Source organism: Pyrgilauda ruficollis, unplaced genomic scaffold (assembly GCF_017590135.1).
Source record: "Pyrgilauda ruficollis isolate IOZ18807 unplaced genomic scaffold, ASM1759013v1 scaffold68, whole genome shotgun sequence".
NCBI lineage: Eukaryota > Metazoa > Chordata > Aves > Passeriformes > Passeridae > Pyrgilauda > Pyrgilauda ruficollis.
The window spans coordinates 195,229-218,994 of NW_024528599.1; the positions used below are offsets into that span (position 1 = coordinate 195,229).

The window sequence follows — 23,766 nt, forward strand, 5'->3', positions numbered from 1 at the left end:
CACAATAATTTGTGTCTACTATGATAGTATTATTGATGTCATATGCCTGGATTCTAAACACAATTTGATTTTTTTTTTTTTTTTCCAGCACTGCTTACATATCAAAAGCATTCCCAAGACAAGGCATAGCACTGCTTAGCTCCATTCTGGGAAAATAAAACAAATTCCTTACTGCTATTATTTGTACCTGAAAAGCTTACTAAAGCAAATTATCTACTTGCATTGCACAAATTTCAGCCTCTTGTTAATATCAAGGAGGCTAAATGGGTCAGGCAATGGAAGAGCAACTGTTCACACATTTTGCACTCTCTGCACTGAAGTAGCGAAGCAAACCAAGCAGACTTCCAGATAGTAACACCTGGCAGCTATGCAGAGGATGCTGTGGAGGCAACATTGGTCTTGGTCCAAAACCCAGCAACAACATAGCCACTCATGGTGCTAGCACCAAAGTAAGTTACATTAGTTGCCATAACTTTTTAATATGTACATGCACACACATGTATACACAGTCTCTGCCAATTATGGTACAACCCTGAACATTTGCACCCTGGCACAACCCTGAACATTTGCACTCTGGCCTGAAGGGAACATACACACAGGGAACTGTGTCTAGAAAGCTTATACAACTACTGACACTGATGTAATTGAGAGATAAACAGAGGAGCTCATCTAGAAGAGCCAATTTGGCACCTTCCCTAAGTTTCACTCCCCAGCCCCCACTGAAAGGGAACGAGAAAGAAATCTTTTAAACACATTAACCTATTTCCAGCCCAACAACAGGCATCTGTAAAAGGAAAGTCTCCACCCTCTCCAGACACATACACTTTGCCCTCGGGCACGCTTAAGTTTAAAAGCAAAAATGAAAGATAATAGGCTATTCCTAAGGCTTTTAATTATAGTGCTCTGTATAGCGCTTTTCTGCACAATTTTCATCCGGTAGTCAGAAGACATTAGCACAAACAACACACCATTTATTAAGCCTGGATGTTTAACCCAGGCCACCGTGTTCTGCCTGCAGGGCAGAAGGGTGTTCAAGTCAGAAACGTGGCTGGTCAGAGAGACTCTTCACCAGAAAGAGCTCTTTCTGCAGAATCGGCATGCTTTCCCCAGGAATTTTAATTTTTCTATCAGGAAACAAAAGCTCCTCGGTAGCAGCAGCTTGCCCAGCGAGAAGCCTGTCCCAAGCCGCGGCAGCCCCGGTGGCAGGCAGCCAGCGCGGCCGGCTCCCGGAGCAACCGCTTGGTCCGGAGCCAGGCTGCGAGATCCCGGAGCAGCCAGGTAAGCGGAACCCGGGGGAAAGTCCAGCCCGATGTGAACTGCTCTCCCAAGGCTTCCTCTCCCATGGGTAATACCCAATTCTGGTCTTTCTGCCCCTGCTTGGGAACCCAGAAGTAAGCTGACCATAGCGTCTTTCTCATCAAGTCCTGTCTCATTGCAGAAGGTATTGCTGCTGTCTCTGCTACTTTACCTCCACGTGCAGCCTGTGCTTTTCGGTTTCTCCTCTCCCACAAACAGCTCCAAGTGCCTACATGTAGCCAGGGGACTTCCTCCTGACACACCTGCATGGAGAGACATGCTTTCCTTCGCTGTCCCACAGGTCCCACACAGCAGAAGTGGGAATAACTGCAAGCCCTCAGTTCCACCACTCCTACTCCAAAAAGCCATAGGGAGAGAAGAGGCCTGGGACCCCAGACTGCACAAAGCATCATCAGGATGTCAGCTCCTCACAAAGCTCTATCTGCCTGAAAGGGCTGGAAACACTACTTCAAAGAGCTAAGATAGTGATTTCGTAGATACTCTCCATGCGACTGAAGACAATTCCCTCCACACTGGGTGGCAAGCGGACACACAAAGTAAATTTGTAGACCGAGAGATGGAAACACAACATTAGGGTTCACATTTTGAAGTGTTCATCCATTTCTAATGCTGGAGGCTTCAGACATCCACAACTGGTAGGAGTGGATCCAGGCAAGCCAACAGTAAGAGAGGGTTTCTTTGAAGACTATGACCTGCGAGACCTGACAAAGGTCACACGGGAAGTGAGTAACAAAACAAAAACTGCAGCTCAAACACTCCTACCCCCAGTTTAATCTTCACACTCCAATCACTCTGTGTTAAAGCACATCCTTTCATCCTGCTCTCAAAACATGGTTATTACGAAGAGCCTATTTAAAGGTTAAATTTTAACATGCAGACACCAAAATACTGCTAGAAATTAAACCAGTCTACACGAACAGATCCCCCCACCTCAGAATAGCCCTTGACAAATCAAGCTGAGTGAGTGCAGGGCACCAGCGCTGGGGAGGTAATTCTTAAGATGGTTCAAAGCCACCAGAGGAGGGGATGTGTGAAGATGCTCCCCTGTAGTATGCAGCACACCTCACCTACAACACTAGAGTGCAGACCCATGGTGAGTAAGAAATACTGTGTATTAGCACCTCAAACATGTCTGGCCACTTTAAAATAGGGAACCTCCATGGTTTTAACCATAGCTACTCCTAGAACTCTTTCCAGCTTATCATTTCTTAGCAGTAAGCTACAGACTACGGTCTCTCTATAAACCACATGGTTTGGAGACCAAAAGGACTGCAAAATAGAGCTATTTTGACTCTACAGAAAAAAAAAATCTGCAGCAGCTGCAAATGTCCACCCAGATTTTACCAATATTTGATAAATGCCAAAACCACTTGCTGACTGACGAAACTGAAGGAAATGCAACAATGTAAATTACCTAAGTAAGGTCTGAAGGACTGTATTCAATGCCACATGTATCTTGTTGCCTGAGAAATTTCTGTTTCCATCTGTCCTTAAGACAACACTTCAAATTATTACAATGCTGGTGAGATCTTTAGATAGCTCTTCAACAGGCAAAACCAAAGGAAATTCGGCCTGAACAAGGTAGCTGAGGGCCTGGAGCATCAGAGCTGTTATCCCCAAATGACACTGGTTACACACACGCCGCGTGTGTAACGATCCATTTATTGGAAGCTCCCCAAAAGCGGTGACAGCATTTCAGAGTCCTCTCCATCACCTGCGACTGCGTTCCTAAGCGTATACCATGCAGGATGGAGGCTCCTGTGCACGGGGCCATAAAACTTTAATTCCAAATACCCTTACTCCCTCCTACGTCCAGACGAAAACGAGTCTTAAACTACGCAAAACCCAGGAGGATAAATAAAAAAGCACCGAGCGGAGCTGCAGCCCGTGCCGCCAGGCTGAGGCGCACCGAGGACGTGCCCCGGGCGGCGGCGGTGCGGGGGACCGGGGCAGCTTCCCAGCGCGTCTGCCAGCGCTCGCAGCCTGCCGGCACCCTGGACAGTCCGCTCCGGAGGGGGGACACACACCGTGCCCCGCCGCGGCTCCCGAGGGCTCAGTCCCAGCCCGCGGCCGCCTCCCCGCTGCAGCCCCGCAGCCCCCGCCCGCCCATTCCCCGCACGCAGCAACGCGGCCTCGCCGCCCCCCGCCGGCTCCTGCGAGTCTCTCCAACCCCGAGCGGAGCCCCCCGGGCTCCCTGGCCAGCCCTCACGGCGCTTCCCCGGCTCCACAGACCCAGCCCCGGATTCCCCTCAGCCCCATCTCCGGCAGCGCTGCATCCCGCGCACGGCGGCCTCCAAACTTGCCCCCGCAGCACCTTCGCCCGGGACCCCGCAGCCTCCATCCCCGCCGCCATACCCCGTCCCTTACCGATCAACTCTTTGGGGACGTCGGAGCTCTCCTCGGCCATGGCGGCGGCGCAGCCCGGCGCCCGGGGGTGCCCGGCGGCGGGGCTGCTTCAGCGGCGCGCCGTCCCTGCGCCGGGCGAGGCGGGCATGCACCCAGCGGGCGGGGGAGGAGGAGGGCCGGCCGTGCGCCTCGCTGCGGAGCACGGGGTGTGTACGCGGCTGCGAGCGCGGGCGGAGGGAAGGGGCTTCTCCCGCCCCCGCGGAGCCCGCTCCCCCCGCGCTACATGCCGCCCCCGGCTGCCGGCGCGGCCAGGAGGGGCATTTCCAGGGAGGGATGGATGGTCCGCAGGCGGCCGTCAGGCGCGGCGCTGCGGGCTCACGGCGGCCCCCGCACCGGCTCCCCCGTTCCCGCCTGCGCGCCGCCCGGCACCGGCGGGAGGCGGCGGCTGCCCCCGCCCCGGGGGGGCTGGCGCCCGCGCCCCGGCCCGGCCCCCGAACCGCGCGGGAGCCGCCGGGAGCCGCCCGCTCGCCCGCGCTCGCCGAGCACCCGGCGACAGAGCGGGGAGGCGGTGGCGGCCGGGAGCATCGCCCTTAGGAAGCCATCGCGGCGAGGGAGGAGGAGGAGGAGGGCAGCGGGCTCGGAGATTTAGCGCGGCGACGCCGGCCCCTCCTTCGGCCGATCCCGCCGGTCGGCGCTGCGGCGGGGGCCATCTGCCGGCGGCCGCGGCGGCTGCACCGGCCTGGGCCGGCCCCGCCGCCGAGGTACCACCTGAGGCGGCACAGCGCCCGCCCTCCCCAGCAGACCGTGCCTTCCGCAGCTGCACCCTCAGCCTTTGCCCCGCGGGAATTCTCTGCGTTCGTTAAAACGCGTTTGTGGTACAAATAGGGTACGAATTGTCATCGTCAGGTCGGTGCTGGCCTCCTGGGAAAGGGATTGCCCAATTCCTTTCCAGAAAAGCTGGATCACTTCGAGACCTGCAAGAGGCTGACCTTTGGTCCAGAGCTCATCTGCCTCTCCCTGGCTCCGTCACCTTATCTCCATGGGGACGGCGGCTGCCTCGGCACCTGTTGTGAGATAACGCCATGGCTGGGGACAGCTTAGCAAACTCCTTGTGCAGGGAGCCTTGGTGTTGCTGAGCCTGTGCTACATTGAAGGGATACATGCCTCCTTTCTCAGGACTAAATTAAAATCCACAAGTTGCAGCACTTTTGCGTGTTGGACTTTGCCATCGAGGGTTTTTGTCATGCGTTAACAGCCACATTACAGAAACACAGCACGCGAGCTGCCTAATTGCACTCATAAATATAAGCACAGAAAGATGCTTATTGGATGAGAGCGAAGGAAGGGGCTCGGCAGCCCTGGAAATTCTATGGCTTGCTTCTGGTAGTGAAGGCTTGTTTCAGTGAAAGGATCATTTTCACTGCAGCAGGACCGTGATTGGTCACCCTCCATCCTACAGGGGTGGATTACTGTATAAACCTCATATTTAAAGCACTCTACAAGTGTGTGGGGGATCTGGGAGATCAAAATTAAAATTTAATTTTCAGATTAAAAAATCTGAAATGCATGCAGTGAGAGCAACACTGTGAGTCCAATAATAGTTATTTTGCAGGTACAGTACCACACTGCTGTACGCCTGTGTGTCATGGACTACTGTATACCATGGCCTTCAGAAGAAACATGACCACTTTGAAATTGGTGTCACTTGTCAAATAAATGTATTGTGTTTTCTCTTGACACCAACCAGATCTCTAAATTGTCAGAGGTGACTTTACCAACACAGATACCATTACTACTGAGATGGATATGATTTGCAGTCTTTACAGTTTACTGTTTACATGTAAACAATAAACACATCCTTTAAATAAAGTAAACAAAAATTAATATATTAGTAAAATAATAAAGTAAGCTGTGTGCTTTTAATATACAGTAATGTCAACTAATCTTATCTGGACATGAATATATATGTCTCAATAAAATGCACTGTATTCCTTTTCTCCTCTGCTCTCTTTTCCTTACTGTAGCTGCATCCTTTTATGATGGACACAGAATACCTGCTGACCTCTTTCAGCAGAAATCTGCATTTCTTACTCAATGGATACACATAGGTTTACTTCCACCATTGAACCTGGACCTGGGTTCTTTGTTCTGGCAGGAAGGAAAAACAAGAATTGAGAATTTCATATCTTTTCTAAGACCCAGGAGGGAAAAGTTAGACCATCAAGTCTGCATAAGAAAGGCCATAAAATTTCCTATAGTTACCTATGTATTGAGTCTAATTTCCTATCAGCTAAAACTTCTAGAAAGGTAACTTTTATTCCATCACTATTCACCTCCTCTACAAAAAAATATATATTTTTGGATCTATGACCTCTTAAGCATTACAGTTTCTTATGCTACTACCTCCACTGTCTTGTTTCTGACACAGTATTTGAAGCATGAACCTTGCCTCTTTGGCTGCTGCCAGATATCCACAGGCCTCTTAGCTGCAAAAATGATGAGCTTCTTCCATGCCTGCCTGCCTGTAGCATTCTGCTGGAATACTGCTACCACCTCCTCCACCCCACTTTCCTACCATGAGCTGACACATACGGTGAGCCCAGGTTACGTAAAGAAAAGAAGAATGAATGATGGCAGCAGGCAGAGCTTTTTTTGTTTTGATTTGTGTTTTTTAATTAGCAGCACTACAGGTTAATGTAGTGTTAATGTAATGTACAGGTTAATACATGCCAAGGCTCCTGTATAATTCCTGCTTTGGTGCTTAGGAGACTGGACCTGGTTCGAGGTAAGGAAGGTACAAACTAAACTCAGGTGGATTAGTGCTTCCAAGACTAGGTTCAAACAGCAAAATACATGGTTTCCCATTCCTTGTTCCCTAGTCAGGAGGTAGAACATGATTGCCCAGGCAGGCTGCTGCTCCTGCTCCTCCAGCTACAGTAATGCCTAGGTATAGACACTATCACAGTGTCAGTCTGGCCTGTCAATAGTAGGGTGTTTCTAATCCCAAGGGTCCGTGTCCCATTGCAGAGAGGACTGGACCACCATGGCAGAGATCCCAAACAATTAACTCCCAGAATTTCCAGAGACTATTCTCTGCAGTTTCTAGGCAAAACCTCACCATGGAGAGTTTGCTGGCATAGTAAGAAGGCATGTTTTTCATCCTTTCCTGTTGACCCTTACCCTCCCTCATCAGTTCAGAAGGGATGCAGGTGTCACTGGCATCTTTCCCAGTGGCAGGGATGCTTGAAGAAGTTCACCCCCCTATGGCAAGTCATCCGTATCCACTTGTGGCTGTTTACCATTTTCCATGTTGTGCCAGTGTGAGAAATTGTTTTACTGTCTTGCAACCTGAATTAGTGACGCGGGAAGAAAGGGGATTTTTGCTATTTCAGTAGCTGAGTTTTTATTGTCTTTTATTCCTCCTTGCCTGCCAATAGAAGCACATTGGCACAGCTGAGGAGGTGCCCAATTTAAACAGCAACAACAGAAGCAGATGCAGATGGGTTTCCTGTGTGATCTCAGTGGCATGCCCCCAACTCTCAGGTGCACTTCATGCCCTGAGAGTTCCCAAGCAGTCCTGGCTATGTTTGCAGGGCCTCGTAACCTCACTTTAGAGGCACGTGCAAATGATCATAACGTAGGTGCCCTAGTTAGGATCACACTCCAGCAGAATCATAGAATCATCAGGGTAGGAAGAGACCTTTAAGATCATCAAGTCCACCTGTCAGCCCAGCACTACCACTGAAACCCCTAAACCACAAAACCACATCACCCAGCACCAGATCCAGACGCCTCTTAAACACCTCCAGGGATGGTGAATCCACCACGTCCCTGGCCAGCCTATTCCAAAGTCTGGACCATCTTAACAATGAAAATTTTGTTCTAATATCTAATCTGAATCTTCCCTGTCTCAGCGTAAGACCGTTTCCTTTAGTACTCTCACTGCAGGCACAGTAGAAGAGACTGGCTCCCACCTCACACAATCTCCTTAAAGGTAGTTGTAGCAGTGCAGTAGCACTGCAACGTTGCATATCACACGTGCAGCAGGTGCGTGGAGATGGAAAGAGGCTACGTGATCTTTTGCCAGAGCAGAAGATCTTTGAAGTCATTTTAAAAGTCTTTCAAAGAATAACAGATTTGTCTGCCAAAAGAATGGGATGTGTGTGGCTTCGTTGAAGATACTTTTTCTCTAAAGGCTGCTCAAGTTGTTGTAGTTCCTGGCATGACAGAAATGCTGACGAGAGTAGTGGGCTGGATTGTGTGTGGGTTAGATGGCTGCAGGGGATGTTGCAGCATTCAGAGCTTGTATTTAACTGACAGTAACAGAGCAGGGAGGTAGGAACTAAGAGCTTCAGAAGACACTGATCAGCAAGACATTGACACAGAAAGGACTGTGGAGGCAAAATATCCTCAAAACTGCAGACTTTATGCATCAGATTAACCATTAAATGCACAAAGTAACTTTTGATGTACTTTTGACTCCACCTCTTGCAGGTCTGTATTATCATGACATCTCACAAGCTGTACTGACACACAGTATAACAAATTCCTGTTTCCCTGCCTGTCTGCTGCCCTTGTCCTCCTTCTCAGCCTAAATCCTGTCATCTCCTGCAGATAAGGCAGGTGTCAATATGAGTTGTTGCCAAGCTGTGTACACTGTCATAAGGCAGGGTATTTATAGTCTCAAGTATTGCATGACCTTCCTGGCAACTTCTCTGGCCCTTGTATAATGGCTTCAGCACTGAAAAATTTAATTTTTTTTTTTTTTCTGAGAAGTAGTAGTATGATGCTATCAACATCAGGAAATGATCAATTGAATGATCCTCCTGAAGACAGTGAAAAGATTTCAGATGCCAACAGCAGGTGTCAGACTGACATTCAGGTTACACCCTGGAGTCATCCTGCTGCATCAAGGTGGGAGAAACCAGGTGATCCTATCTGATTTGCAAAGCTGCCTCACAGTCTGGAGTAAAAACTTGGAACATCCTGTAAAAGACAGAATGTCTCATAAAAAAATAATTGTAGGTATAAACAACCCAGGTTTGCCAGTTGTGTTTCTAACAGATTTGAAGGGGTGAACTCTTTCCCAGCTATGCCTGTGCAATCCCATAGATTCTGTTTCCTGCCCTGGTTGAAGGCAGACAGAACAGGGCCATACTGTCTCATATACCACAGTACTAGCCAGCAAGACATTTCCAAGAGCAGTGTCATTTAAGGAAGTGTTTCTTTTCAAGCACTGCAATTATTATGGGCATTTTGAAGACCAAAAGGCAGCTAATCTGCCATTCTATGGAAGTATATGAAGCACAATTAAGACTCATGCTTCCAATTATTTCTGAGCCCAATTGTTCATGAAATCTACACATTCATGCTGGCTTTATTTCCATTCAGCCTGAAAATAATTTTTAGCACTTCCAGTTTTGAGATCTCTCCAGTTGTTTGTTTGTTAAAATTTTTACACAATATATATCTTTTGGTTCATTTTTTATGTGTGGTGATAACATTCAATGTGATATTTAGACTCCTCACACTGATCACGTATGTTTGGAAACCTGTAGATGTTCCAGGACTTAGGGATCTTTTGACATGAACCTTCAGTTAGGAAAAGAGCAGAAAACAAGTAGCTAGCTAATTGCACAATGATAAATATGTCTTATATTGCTGGATGATTGGATGTCTTCTTTGCTTTTCAGCAGTTGAGACAAAATTCATAGGGAGGAATGTGTGTCCTACATCAGTCCTAGTTTGGTAAAGGAAATTACAGACTTTGTAAGTAGTCTTCTGTTGTTATCTGTGACTGAGTGTTTTCAAACCCTTTTCTCTGTATGCTCCTGTGATTATTTCAGCACCTTGCACCCAAAAAAAAATTATCTCGATCCTAAAGAGGGTGAATATAAATGCAGCAGCAAAGATGTATGTTTTGATAAGGCATATTTTGATGGTAGTGTTAAGAAGAGAATTATGAAGAGCAGTTGATGCCTCATGAAACTCTTAAAATTAAAAAAAATCTATTCAGAAAAATTCTGGTTACTCCACTGTGTTTGGAGGGGGAAAGGGATAAAACCAGGCTCCCTGGAGATAAGTCTGGGAGGAGCATGCCAGTGTTTGAGGGACAGAGCACTAGCGAGGTCCTTGCCTGCTGTCTCAGTGCAAAGAGAGGATGGAGTTCCATGCAAGGGTCATCGGAACCACAGAAGTGCCTGCAATGGTCAGGTAGGAAATAGGGCTTCTCCCTCCATGAAGGTGGCAGGACCAATAAACCAGCTGAGATACATCTACACCAGTGCATGCAGCACAGGTAATAAACTGGAGGAACCAGAATCCACAGTGCAGCAAGAAAACTATGACAGATTTCCAACACAGAAATATGGTGGGATGACTTGCACAATTGGAGTGCTGCAATGGAAGGCTACAAACTGTTCAGAAGGAGTAGGCAAGGAAAGAGAGCTGGTGGGGTAGCCCTGTGTATTGGTGAGTGTTTTGATTGTCTGGAGCTTAGTGATGGTGATGATAGGGTTGAGTTTATGGGTAAGAATCAGGGGGAAGATCAACTAGGCAGATATTCTGATGGGAGCCTGTTATAGACCATACAACCAGGATGAAAAGGCAGATGAAATACTCATCTGCAGCTGGGAGAAGTCTCACAACCACTGGACCTTGTACTCATAGCAGACTTCAACTTACCAGTTGTCTGCTGGAAGTACAGCTAAGAGAATATAGTCTAGGAGGGTCCTAGAGTGTGTGGAAAACAAGACTGGCAAGGAAGGCAACTAGGGAATGTACCTGCTGGGCAGATTGTTTTTGAGCAGAGGAGGAATTGGTGGGTGATGTGATTGCTGAAGCCTGTCTTGGGCAGATAGGAAGTTTAGATTGAAAATTAAGTACAATTCCTTCACTGAAAGGGTTGTCAAGCATTGGATCAGACTGCCCAGGGAAGTGATGGAATCACCCTCCTTGGAGGTATTCAAAAGACATGTAGAGGCATTTAGGGACACAGCTTAGTGATGGACTGGGCAGTACTGTGTTAACAGTTGGACGTGATGATCTTGGAGGTCTTTTCCAACCTAAATGATTCTATTATTATTTTATCATCTATTTCCATATTCCTCTTGCTTCTAACATTTTAGCTGACATATATGTGTAAAACCAGGATCTTTGTTGCTAAAGAGCTCATTTGCTTCTGCTACTTAGCTCTCTCTCATGAAAGCATAATCATTTGCATATCCCATACACTTAGAATTTGTATAACTTGAGATGCTGAACTAGGGGCGAAAACAGATCATTCTTAAATGAACTGTCTATACTGGCATCCTGTTTTTCTCTCTTCTGTACAAGGCATTACTAGCAACACTGAGTAAGATGCTGAATGGAAGCTTAACATTTTAAAGCATTTAAAACAGGTATGTGAGCATTGCAGCTACTTGGGTCACCTGTCCCTAAGGCAAGTTCCATCATATTTAGGGTATGTGAAATCTCATCTCTCCTCTACTGGAGATGTCAGATGTCTTGGATTGTCAAGCCTCTTTTTCTTACCATTGACTCCAGCTTAATCAATCATCACTCCCTGACTGGTTTCCAGCCCTGTGATATTAACTAGTACCTGTAATCGAGGTGCTGAAAGTCCATAGACATTATTTCTACTGGCTGAGGTAACAGAAGAAGACAGATTTTCTTTGCAGCAGTGAAGTGGATGAAATGAACCTGTATAAAAATAAATCTGAAGTAGTTCTGACCTAAATTTCAAACTGAGCATGATTCTCTCTACTTTTTAGTAGCTTGAGCTTCTCTCTCAGCCTTTATTATTCTTACTTCTACCCCCACAGAAACTACTAACAGTCCTTCCATCAATACCAACACCTTCCATTCAACCTAGCAACCTCTGCTGAAAAAACATGTTCTTTAAATCTCAGAAAGCATTCTCAGAAGCAGCAGATTCTGGAGAGGTCACTGACCATAAGGTGTGTCAAGAGCCTTTAAGAGAGCATGCTAAGCCTAAATGGTGAGACATAATTCTCCAGCTCACACTGTGATAGCCTGAGAGACAGAGAGGAAAGGGTGAGAAATGTGCAGGAAAAGTTATCTTCAACTATACTGCTTTGGGACCAGAAAAGGTGGAATATATAGTGACTAAAGAGAACACTAGTAGCAATTACATGTGAACTTTAAGTGCAAAACAAGCTCTCTAGGTACACTGAGCTATCAACCTTTTGAATTGCAGCCACTTTCAGGAAAAGTTTGTGATGTGGCTAGAATATGTAGGAGTCTCACACACTAGACCTGAACTCTGATGTGTCCTGTAGTGGTAATATTTGGTATGGTACTTCTGCCTTTGCACAAGCTTATTCCTGTGGAAGAGCTTGCACAATATAGTCTGAGAACCTCTGCACACTTATGTTGGTAAACCATTTACAGAACTCTTGCAGAATGGTGTTCTAAACTAAAATTGTGTTGGTCTTTTTCACAGACTGGAGAATTACTCAGCTTGGTACAGTACTATGTGGGGGGACTATTTTTTTTTTTTTTTTGCACTCATCTTTGCGCCCACCTTGAAAATCCACAGTTATCTCTAGATTCATGAGAACCCCGTATGAGGATGAGATCTTTCTAGAGCTCCCCTTGCCATTTTCAGAGTGCTCAAGTTGTCCTAGATGTTTTGTAAAATAAAACAAGGAACACTGGTCATCTCTGGACAGCTTATGAAAGTTTTACAAATAAAATATAGGGAAATTAGCAAGCAGGGAAAGCAATGTGAACAAACTGCAAGAATGACCTAGCTGCATGTTTCTAATATAAAACAGCATCAGATGTGGTATTGCAATGTAATAGGAATTTACTGGCAAAATGAGATTTCCATTTCCGGGTCTGGCCATAACAGGATATTAACAAAAGAGTTGACTAACACAGTAAAGTTAAGGTCACATCAGGTTTTTTGGATAGATATACTTCATCAATGACTTGGAGAAAATTATTTTTAAAAGTGATATTTTTTCATATTCAAATCATCACTCTTCAAGCCTGAAAAAAAATCCTGTGCAATAGGATTATCACCAACACACACAACCTCCTTTCATCAACACACACGCATATGTTCCTCTGAGTAGGTTTTCTTCCACATATGGCCATTTCAGTCTCAGTGAAAAATGGTATCTTTAGGCTATTAACTCCAAGCCCTATTTTTAATTCCTAAGAGGGCTGGTGTTTGGGGACTAATGCCACTACTGAACTAAATGTTTTGAGAGGTTTTGGTTTGTTAAATGGACAAGAAACATTTCTTGCCATTTATGGTGGCCCTCAGGGTACTGCAAGGAAGTCTACACCAATGACTGAGGGTGTTACTTCATATCCCAGTTAGGTATTCTGCCTACCAGCAAAAAACAAGAGGTGAAATTTACATCAGTAGCTTTTAAAAAGCAAGAGAAACATGGCCACACCACATGTGTGAAGAGAAAGGCTGTTTTTCTATTAGTAACTTGAATGGCTCAGTGATGAGTACTGAGACCAGCTCTGGGATCCCCAACACAGAAAAGGTGTGGACCTGTTGGAGTGAGTCCAGAGGAAGACCATGAAGATGATTAGAGTGCTAGAGCATCTCTGCTGTGGAGACAGACTGAGAAATTTGGGCTGTTCATCCTAGAGAAGAGAAGGCTCCAGGGTGACCATATAGCAGCCTTTTGGTACCTAAAGGGAGCTTACAGGAAAGCTGGAGAGGGGGGGACCTTTACAAAGGCACATAGTGGACATGTAGTGGGATAAGGGGCTGTGGTATTGCATTTTATTTAAATGGTATGCTCTGTCTCACCCCTCCAAAATGCATGGTATATTCTAAGCCTGTGGTCCTGCTCTGAACCATCATGTATCTGTAATCCCATTGGCCCAAGTCTTATTCTGCGCCCACTTTGAATTCCCCTCTTAAGCTGTGCTAGCAAAATCAGACACTCTCTTAGCCCTTCTCCTCCTCTCTTGGCCCTTCCCTCGGCAGCAGCCTATATGGCGCTATCTTTTAGGGTTTTGCTGAAAATCATGTTGGCAATAACACAGGTATGTGTTAGCTACTGCTGAGCAGTGCTTATACAGTGTCAAAGCTCCTTTTACTTCTCACATTGATGCACCAATGAGTGGGCTGGGGGTGGGCACGAGGTTTGGATGGGACAGACATGGGGCACAGCTGACCTCTGTGACAAAAGGGACATCCCATACCATACAACATAATGATCAGCAATGAAAGCTGGGGACTGGCCAGGCACTAGCTGGCTCAAGGACAGAAGTTGCTATTTCTTGCATCAGTTGCCTTTCTTGGGTGATTTTTTTGTTATTGCTTTTGTGTGTGTGCGTGGGGGTTTTTTGTTTGTTTCTTTTTTAGTATCCTTCCCTTTTTCCACGTTATGAAAATGTGTTTATCTCAACTGATACATTTTCTCACTTTGCCCCTCCTATTCTCTCTCCAGCCCATGGTAGGAGTGAGCATGCAGCTGTGTGGGGCTGAGCTGCCCACCAGGGCTGACACACAAACTGTTACAACTCTTTGCAGGGCTGTACTGAAATCCAGGTGAGAAGATTCACATCAAAAACAAATCAGTATATCATGATATTGAGATCATACTCATAAAGAGCAGATGCTCCAGAAAAATCACAAATTATCTTTTAAGTTGTTGTGAATGCTTTAGACCACTCTGCCATTTCTCTGATCTCAAATCACCATTGGAAAACCACACACTAACTGAATGCATTTGCTATTAGGAAAGAATTACCCACATAGTTCTTCAGAATGTAATCAGTGATCTGCAAAGCACAAGTTCATGAATAACTATTTGCAGCTTCTAATCTCCAGCCCACATTTTGATCTCAATTACAGATGCCTCCCAGTCAGGGGAGCAGAAACAAGACCACATTATTTAAGGCAGGACATAAAGATTGCAAATAGAAAACTGTATGACTGACTGTAATAATCACAGTTTACAAACTGTGTTTTTCTGTCAGCAGTATAGGTCAAATGGTATTATTTCTGTTCCCCCTCTGGACAATTTACATAACAAACTAGTACAACAAGAACAACTTATTTCACAATCAGCCTGAAGCTTGCTTTTGGCATAGGAGCACCAGTTCAGTTCTCATCAAGTTCAAGTGCTCAAATGATCTCTGAAACAATTAATGGTTACCTCCCCAGGAGAATAATGAATTTCTTTAAAGATTTTTGGAAGCATTTTTCCCAGTCACCAAACTTGGCTGTCATTTTCTGTAATACCATTTCTCAAAACAAAAAATATATCAGATTGTTATGATTACGTGCAGTAAAACAAAGCAGTGTCAGGGACAAGCTCTTCTTCATTTCAACAGAAAGCATCCATTTAGCAGCCTTCAGTCTGCCCCTAAGTGGTTAATGTAGTGTTCAGAACAGGTTTTTATTACCCTTTCTTCCTTCCCTGCCTCACTGCACACACACTCTTTTTTTTCCCCTGCAACTTGATGCTTTTGGTTCCTTTCACTGTGTATTATCTGCTGTTGGCAGTAATCTTAGCTCTTCAACTGACAGCAAAATTATGAGGTGCTCAGTACAAGATGACAATTTTCCTTCCCTCATTCTAATTCATTCGTGCCTCCATCAAGGAATCAGCGTCATCTTTTCAACACATTAACAGTTCTCTGCTGATAGAAAGCATTAGTCCCCCATTCTTCAGCAAGAGGTCAAAAATTATTTTTGTTTTGTAACAGCCCATTAAATTTTGTACTTTGGAAAATTCCATTGCTCTCTGATTTCAAACAGCTAGACTGCTGTCTCAATCAGCACAGAGGGAAGAGAGGGTTTCCTTGGTGAGACACCAAGTGACACAGGCAGCTAAAATTCTTTCCTAGACAGGACCATAGTCTGTCACCAGCCTGGTTGATTACTTGATTACTTGCTTTTGCTTTGCCTGCTTTTCTTTTTTTTTTTTTTTTTTTTTTTTTCCTACTCTTAAGAAAGGCTCTTCATTTTGATACTCACACAAAGGCTCCTGGCATTGTTTTTCTACCTTTAAAATAGTTTTAAACTAAATGTTGCCATAAGCTTTTTGAAAGTTACAAGAATCTGGGTTTATATGTAACCAGAGAAGACATACTCTATTTCTGTCTATTTCTGTATACATGGCATGGCATTTATTCAGTCTCCCATACAGCTGAACTTATCTGGGTAGACAAGTGAGCTCCCTTATTCCCAGGTAGCTTCATAACAGGAAACCTTGGTCAGTGTTACACACACTCATTTGCATTCAGTGTAGCAGAAGCTGAAAATCCTTCTCAGAAAACTTGCATTAAATTGTTCAGTGAGCACGGTTGTGTTTCTGATGGGTGATAGGATCTGAAATGAGCCTGGCAGCAGAGGGGTCTGTAGAGACTGAGAGGCTGTGCTGACCCTGCCAAGGTCCCCAGGCACTGGAGCAGAGCCCAGCTGACCAGCTCAGTTCAAGGACTCATGAAGCTGGCAGTGACACTCCTTGTGCTGCAAACAGACGTAGGGATATAGGGGTTTTCCTACCTCTCTTTTAATTGTAGCACTTGGAACAATTTGAAACCAAAATAAGGAGAATGAGAGATGGAAACAACCTGGTTAAAAATATCCTATCCAGTGAGTATGCAGCAAAATATGCATACTGTAATAGCTGCAGATAGGGCTGGGATGAAGCCGCGGTAGAAAACTGTGGTTTTGGGTGAAAATAGAAGTTGAAGAGCTAATTCAGCATTCACCTCAGCACTGTCAGAGCTCTGGCAGAGAAATCAGCAGGACTCCTGAGATCTGCAGCAGCAATAGCAGGACACACAAAGGACAGGGTTCAAGAAAGAGAAACCCGTTCCTTTGGGGCAGAGGTGGACGACAGAACAAAAAACACTAATATTTTGAAACTGTTGAGGAGATCCAGCTTTCTTCTAATCCATGTGCCAGCCACAATTGCTTCATGGCTCTCCAGGGAGTTTTGAGGGGTTCCTGATGAGGGGTATAGCCCTTCTGCCCCATGCTGAGCACAAACAGTCTGACACAAATCAGGCTGACTGCTCCTTTCCCAGGGCAGTGTTGTGGGCACATTTCCCAGGAAACTAGGAGCTCTGTGAACTTTTGTTTATTCCTGTTACCTTGGGAGTAACTGTATCTATTTCCAGTTTTACATCAGACAGCATCTGAAATTAATGTTCTTTAATAAACAGCAAAATGTGTGTTGTCATCATCTCAGGGTGAACACACATACAGTTAGACCTTTGGAAGACCTTTTTTATGTTCTACCTGGACCTAAGAGCAATCTTCAGATTTTGTCCTATGCTGTCTTGTGTTGTTGGATTTAAGTATTTAGCCGTGATTCAGCAAAAAGAGGGTAAAAACCCTGCCACAAACACAAAGACTTCACTCCTCCTCACTCTTCCCAGCTGCACACACCCGATCGACTCATTTCCTTTCCCAGCAAAGGAATTAGGCCCCCGCAATGCTGTTATTTCCAAAACAAGGCTGTTCAGCTACAAAACTTTGCTTTTCTGTGAGGAAAAATGTGCCAGATGTCCTTGCTGCACAAGGGACAAGCCTGGAGATGAGCACACAGCGTACACCAGTTAGTTTGGGGAGATGCAATATCTGCCAGTGTATTTAATGCAACACATGCCAGCGCTCTGAGTGCAGAATGTGCCAAAGCTGCTGAGCTGTGAGACAGCAGGAGATGCTCACCCCAGGGGATGGAAGCTGCCCAGTGAAGTCTTTTCAGTTCCCTGTGGTACTTACACAAAGTAATCTCTCCTGAAGCAACTTCCTGCTTCACCAGACTTACAATCCTCCTTCCCTTTTTTTCCAAGGGCATTAAATTATCATTTACTTCTTACTCCCTTGGATGACCCACCTAGTTTATGCTAATTCCCTTCTGAAGTGCAGCTTCTCCCTAGAGACCTTCCACAGAGCTTGCAATGTTTTCCTGTGTAACGATGATTTCCCCATGAAATAGACTTGATTTGAAAGAGAAAGTGTTTCCTTGAGCTGCCAGCTCAGTCAAGTCTCCAGCAGCTGAGCTGGCTTTCTTCCACCTTAAGCTGGAGTGACGCTAGTAATCGAGGGTCGTGCTGACAAGCTCCAGGCTCCGGCTGCGCCTGTGCGACCGAGTGGCCACCAGCTGACGCTCTAAGTGACAGCTTGCGCTATCTGGTGGCTCTGTCACATGGGGAACCCACAGCAATGAAGCCAGCAGAGTTGATGGCGGCCAGTGCTACAGAGGGGTGCAAAGAGACATGAAAAGCACTTAAGACTAAGATCTGGAGATACATACTCAAGTGAAAACACACCATCTTTAATTAATTTTCAGAGCGTGAATGCACTAAGAGACTATTTTGCTGCAGACTGGACAGAATCTGTCCAGTCTCCCCTTTACAGCTTTTTCCAATGTGTAAAAAAGTCCCTAATGAAGACCAAAATGCCTTCCTCCTCCCTAATATGACACCATGGAACATAAATTCATGCATTTTCAGACACAATCTTACAGGGGAAAAAAATATAGCAGCACTGAAAAAGTTCAGAATGCCACTAAATTACATGTGCCATGTAATTTGTATTTTTCCTCCTTGGCAAATCAGTGCTATTCTCTCCTGCTAGAACTCAGTGTCGGTACTTGAATCCTGAACTGCCACAGAGCAAATGGAATTCACACAGGGAACCCAGCGAGAATTCAATGTCCATTAGCTAGGGTAAAAGGGAAAAATGTCTTTGCTATGTTTCAGCTGGACTGCTGAATTTCTGCTAGGATTTCTGAGGACAGAAATGCTGTTTATAAAGCATCAGTTGGCAAGAAGGTGTTTCATTACTGAAGCACAGTTGAAAAATCCGGCTATTTAACAGACATGTAAATGCTGAGCTTTTTGAAAGCCTGATTTTTCTTTTTTTATCACTGTTTTTTTCTTCTGTCACTTGTTATTCTGAAGTGTTAAGTGTTTCTGGATGTGTCTCTAAAGTTTTCTTGTTTTTTGCTGATCTTTTTCACATCTTCATTAAATAGAAACATGTTGAGGAGAGAGCAACTTTTTAATATAACTCATCAAAACTGAAATACTGCAGGAAAATAACAATGGCATTCAGCTTTTATTTAATCCATTAGCTATTCAGGAGAGCTATGTATCTAATATTACAAAACATGTACGCGACCTTCTCACAAGGTGAAAGAGAAGATTTTGCAGCTGAGTTTTATGCTTGTCCTTTGCATTTACTGGCTTTTCATTCTCTTTTTCCCTAACTGCTCTTGCTTCTGGAGGAGCCATAAACTTTGCTTCAGCTCTGCTTGAGAGCAGTATAGCAGCCAGTAGTTCTTCTCGTGAGTAAGGAATGACACCTTGTGGCTGTAAAGTGCCAAAATAAAAATAATCCTATTACATTTTGAATCATCTGTCCATTGCCTATAGGGCAACGTTTTCTTTAACTGTAATTTCTTTGAGGAGCCAAAGAAATAGCAGTATAAATATGGGTTTGGGATTTTTCATTTATGTTTTTATATGGTTAAGAACAATTAAACTTCCTGTCTCCCAGGGAGAGAAAATAGCTTTGGAGGCTTTGTTCACCTAGCAGCCAGACACAGTTTTTTTTACTCCAGCCAGACTGTCCTTAGGGAGAAGTTAGCTCAAGGATCATCTCACTGGGAGACTTCACTCCTAGCCCTCTGTGGGAATTTGAGGAACAATTTTTCTCCATAAAACCATTTGCAAGAACTGGCCAAGCAGAAGTAGGATGATCTCCCAGCAGACCTTTCTGAGACTGTTAGCCCTGGTCCCCCAGCCCCTTGTCAGACCTTTGCATGGCAGACCTTGACCTAGGGAGCAGAAGAAATGTGTGAGAGTGCCATCCTAATCTGGGGACAGGATGACTTTTGGCTTAAGGATATTGTTTCTGCTTCCACCATAAAGCTTAACAAATAACCTTTGAGATTCTCTTTAAATCACTGGTTTCTTAATTGCCCTACTACTAGCAAAAAACATGGCTCAAAACCTTTTTAGCTCGAGGAAATGGAAGTGCAATGGGCTTGAAACACCCCTCACTCCAACCTGGCATTTCTTCCTATGTGGTTATTTATTTTTATTGTTTAAATTGCACCAACTCCTAGGACTCAGTGTGCTCTACTAACAAAATATTCAAAGGTAATGCCCTCTGTGTCTACATAGTGGACAAGAAGGTAGGCAAAATGGGCTACAGCTGATGATGTGTGCTGGGAAGACAAGAGTGAAAGAGGGGAAAAAACAGGCATTTCTGCTCATCCATTGAGTTTAGGTGATGTCAGATGAGAATGATTTGTACTTCAGCATGGGAAAAGTGAATTTTGAGCAGAGATGCCAGAGAGGGTATGTCTAACTTCTTCAGGTATTGGCTGAAAGCTTTGCCCAAGTAGAAAAAAGAGTGTGAGGAAGACAATGCAAATCATCTTCCTGCTCTTGAAAAGTTCAGTGGGCTAGTCCGGAGGCTGGCAATGAAAGTGTTACCTGACTCAAGCTCAGTCTGTTTTGCCTGTGCAGAATGCATAACTTCTCCCAAAGTACAACAGTCATCTCTTAGAGATGCCCAGGGGAAAGAAATCACTGCCTTTTCCACGTGTGACCATTTTAATGATGTAAATGGCCACTTGTCCACAGTGACAATGTCAGACAGTTTAACCCATTCAACAAATGAAGTCAGAGTAGTCCAGATTTTTCAGCTCTGTTCCTTTTTGGGCTTTAAGATCACCTTTTAATGAACCTTTATGAACTTAAGAGCTGAAAGACTTATCCAAACCTCTTTCCTAAGCAAAGGGCAATGCTTGTTCTGAACTTCCCAGTTTGCATGAATATGCTTTTCATTAATATTTAGCTTGTGATAGGAGCCTTTTCTGGACATCACACATCGTTCCAAGATACACAAACCTTTCAAAGCACAGTTGGAAAGGACACTGAGGAATGTCATTTGAACCAATCTGAACATGGAGTTAGGTGAAATGCCCTCCAGAAGCCCCTTCAAATCCTAATTTTTCTACCATTCTCTGAGCAAGTTGTGTGACTTGACAAACCAAGTCTCAGACCAGAAAGCTGTAAATAAAGCTGTGATCAGGGCCTTCATTTTGAAGAGAAACTCAAGCCTAACTCATAGTTTATTTACATCATGACGTAAGTGCTATCACTCTGCTGGAGACATGGGGTGCCTCTTTTTGTAATTTTATTACAAATATTTGGAACACAATTTTCAAGTTTCAGCTTTTGAAGCCTGAAGGTTTCAGAATTTCAGAAGGAAAATAATGTGCCTGTGGATTGAGGCAAACTACTTTTAAAACATGATTTTTCAGACTGTTTGTATTTTCTGGATGACCACTGATGTGCCTTCACAGCAGTGCACTGAGTTCAAGTCTTTGATTCTCTGCAATAAGCCTAAAAGATTATTTTTATACAGTCGTTTGTTTCAGAGGGGAGCAAGGTGGGGCAGAAACAATGCCCAGAATTGTTTCATCAGACATGCTTTTCTAAGACAGTCAGTCAGTAAAAGCATCTGGGTCATGAGCCAGTGGAAGGAAAAGTTTCTGTCAAACTACAGAGTAATTTGAATTCATTTGTCTCCTACCCGGTCTCTTGTGCAACCTCGGTTTGAGAATACAATAGGTTAGAATACAGGTTTATATTTTCTTTAGCTTTGAGTCATGCCATTAGGGTCTCCATCAGATTCATAAAGTCAGAAATCATGAAGGCAAATGACTGCACTGGGACTCCATATAATATTATCCACAAGAGGTGGAGATTCTTAGTTTATGTCCATTCCAAGAGGTGAGCAGCACCTTCTGACAGGATTATTTAAACAGACAAATTATCTTAAGGGATAATGAGACATAAATAATAACTCATCTTTAAAAATATTAGACTAAGTGCCACCTCTTTCTCTGGTTTAAGGTAACCAAGTATGTTATAATTATAGGAGCTAATTAACCACTCCTTATTCTATGGAATACTATTAAAAATTCTGGAAGCATAGTAATAATCACCATTATATAAATATAAAATCCGAATCTGAGGAAATAAGTTTACTTATAGAAAGTGAAGACTTTCTATATGAGGACTGAAATGCAAACAGAGTGTGAGCTTCCCTCATAGTCCCTGATAGGGGACTATATGCCATGGTACTTGCAAGAGCATAACTCAAAAAGGAAGACATAAATTTCTGGCCTGTGAAGTTCCTGTAGTGCTGTGTTTAGTACTTTAAAGTAACTTTAAAGAGAAAAATGCAGAATAATAAAATGTAGTTAGGGCTGGAAAAAACAGCAATGTGTAAGCAAACAGCATATATTTAAAAGGAATCAGAAGAGAAAAAATAGTTACAAGAATAAAGAGTACAGCTAAACCCAGAAAATTTGAAATGAAATTAATAGGTGAGTTGATTAACAAGGCTATCAAAAATGATACTTTAAAAGAGTAAGTAAGGGAACAGGTTTCAAAGGAAAAGACTGAAAGCAGCTCAATAAATTTGGAAATAGATATCACTTTAAGTCATATTTAATTAAGAGGCCTTTAGAGTGAGACCTCTTTATCGAATAAAAGCATTCTAATAAAGTGTTCCAAAGGGGCTTAACAGACACAAATTTGCCACGTACTTTCCAGTGCTCTGTTTGAGTGCACCTTTTCAAGGAGGAAGACTAAAGTTATACTGGGAGCTTCCATTTGAACCCCACTCTCACAGCAACTCCTATTTTAGGCATCCTCCTCTGTGTACTTTCCAGTGCTCTGTTTGGGTGCACCTTTTCAAGGAGGAAGACTACAGTACAGTCATACTGTGAGCTTCCATTTGAACCCCACTCTCACATCAACTCCTATTTTAGGCATCCTCCTCTGCAGAAACACAGTCCTATAGACCGTGGGTTTATCCATCTGGAAGGGTTTTGCAGCTGGTTTAGCTCTCACACCTGTGAAAGGCTGGATAGCCTGGAAGTCGGGCTTAATGGGCTGGTTTCACTGCACTGGGTAACTTTCTGCAAGTGGGAAAAAGGAAGTTTAGGAAAAGATTAAGGAAATAACAGAATTTTGCCTGAAGTACAGTATTTATTTATTGACCCGTAAGTGGTGCAGCTGTACTTTCAATGTTTGATGAGAAAAAGCTAAGATAAATATTTCAAGAGGTATGACTGTCACGTCTCCCACCGTTATTCTGGGCCAGCAACCTAGTTTCAAAGCTTTTTATTTTTTTCATAGGTGAGCTTCCTGCAGTGTTTCTGACTCAAATCTGTGTAAGCACATGGGAAGCATTAGATGATTTCTAAATCCTACATGTTTGATGCTTTGTGGCAGGTCCTGCAGGACAGCTGAGCACAGAACAGGAAATCTCTCATAGCTACCTAAAAAACTTCTCTGCATACAGTGGTGTGCCAAGTTTATTGGCAAAAAAATACAAATGCTTGCCAATCTTTGAAATTGTTTCTAAAAATATTTAATATATGTGTGATCATCCAGTTGAGATTTCTGGAATGATTAATCCAATTAATTTTAGAAGAAATTGCCTGCAGGCCAACAAGTGAAATGCAAGAAGAAAGCATTAATTAAGATCACATACTGAACTCTAAATAATTAGAAAGAAAATATTGTGTCCCCAAATACAAAATTTATCCATGGTCTCTTTCTCATCCTCCCCTTTAAAGAGTATGTGAAATTTACGTCATGCTTTTATTATAGGGTGAATAAGCCTGCCATATCTTCTCATTTAATACAGAGTTCTAAGAGGCAGCCCATTTAGCAACAAAGAAAACCGAAAGCTTATTTTTCACATAGTTTTTAAAATACACATTTATGTCATGCCCCACTGAAATGTGCAGCTGGAGGACAGCACAAGTGGGAGGAAATAACTGCAGCTGGAAGCAATTTCTCCAGCATCATGCCTTGGCCTGATCAAGACTGCTTTGGGGCCCAGAGCAAAGTGGTCATTTAAAATCATATGTAGAAAAAAAGTGTCATTCTGACCATACTTTTCCTTGTCAGAAGCTCTAGAACAACAACCACCTGGTCTGACAGGGCAAATACTACAGCCTGCACAGTCCTCTGATGGTCCTGTTGTGGAGAAATTACTTATTGATGCCACAATCATACAAGATTTCCAATCCCAGCCTTGTCCTATCA

General features: G+C 44.0%; 1 protein-coding gene across 3 annotated transcripts in view; it reads right to left on the reverse strand.

Moving 5' to 3' along the window:
• CARMIL1 (capping protein regulator and myosin 1 linker 1) overlaps window positions 1-3,823 on the reverse strand; it is a 188,666-nt gene extending 184,843 nt beyond the window's left edge. For all 3 annotated transcript variants that reach the window (XM_041484813.1, XM_041484812.1, XM_041484810.1), the window contains exon 1: window positions 3,685-3,823. In XM_041484813.1, the coding sequence (XP_041340747.1) occupies window positions 3,685-3,724 (40 nt within the window). In that variant the 5' untranslated portion in view covers window positions 3,725-3,823. The remainder of the gene's footprint in view (window positions 1-3,684) is intronic.
• Window positions 3,824-23,766: the final 19,943 nt, after the last annotated feature.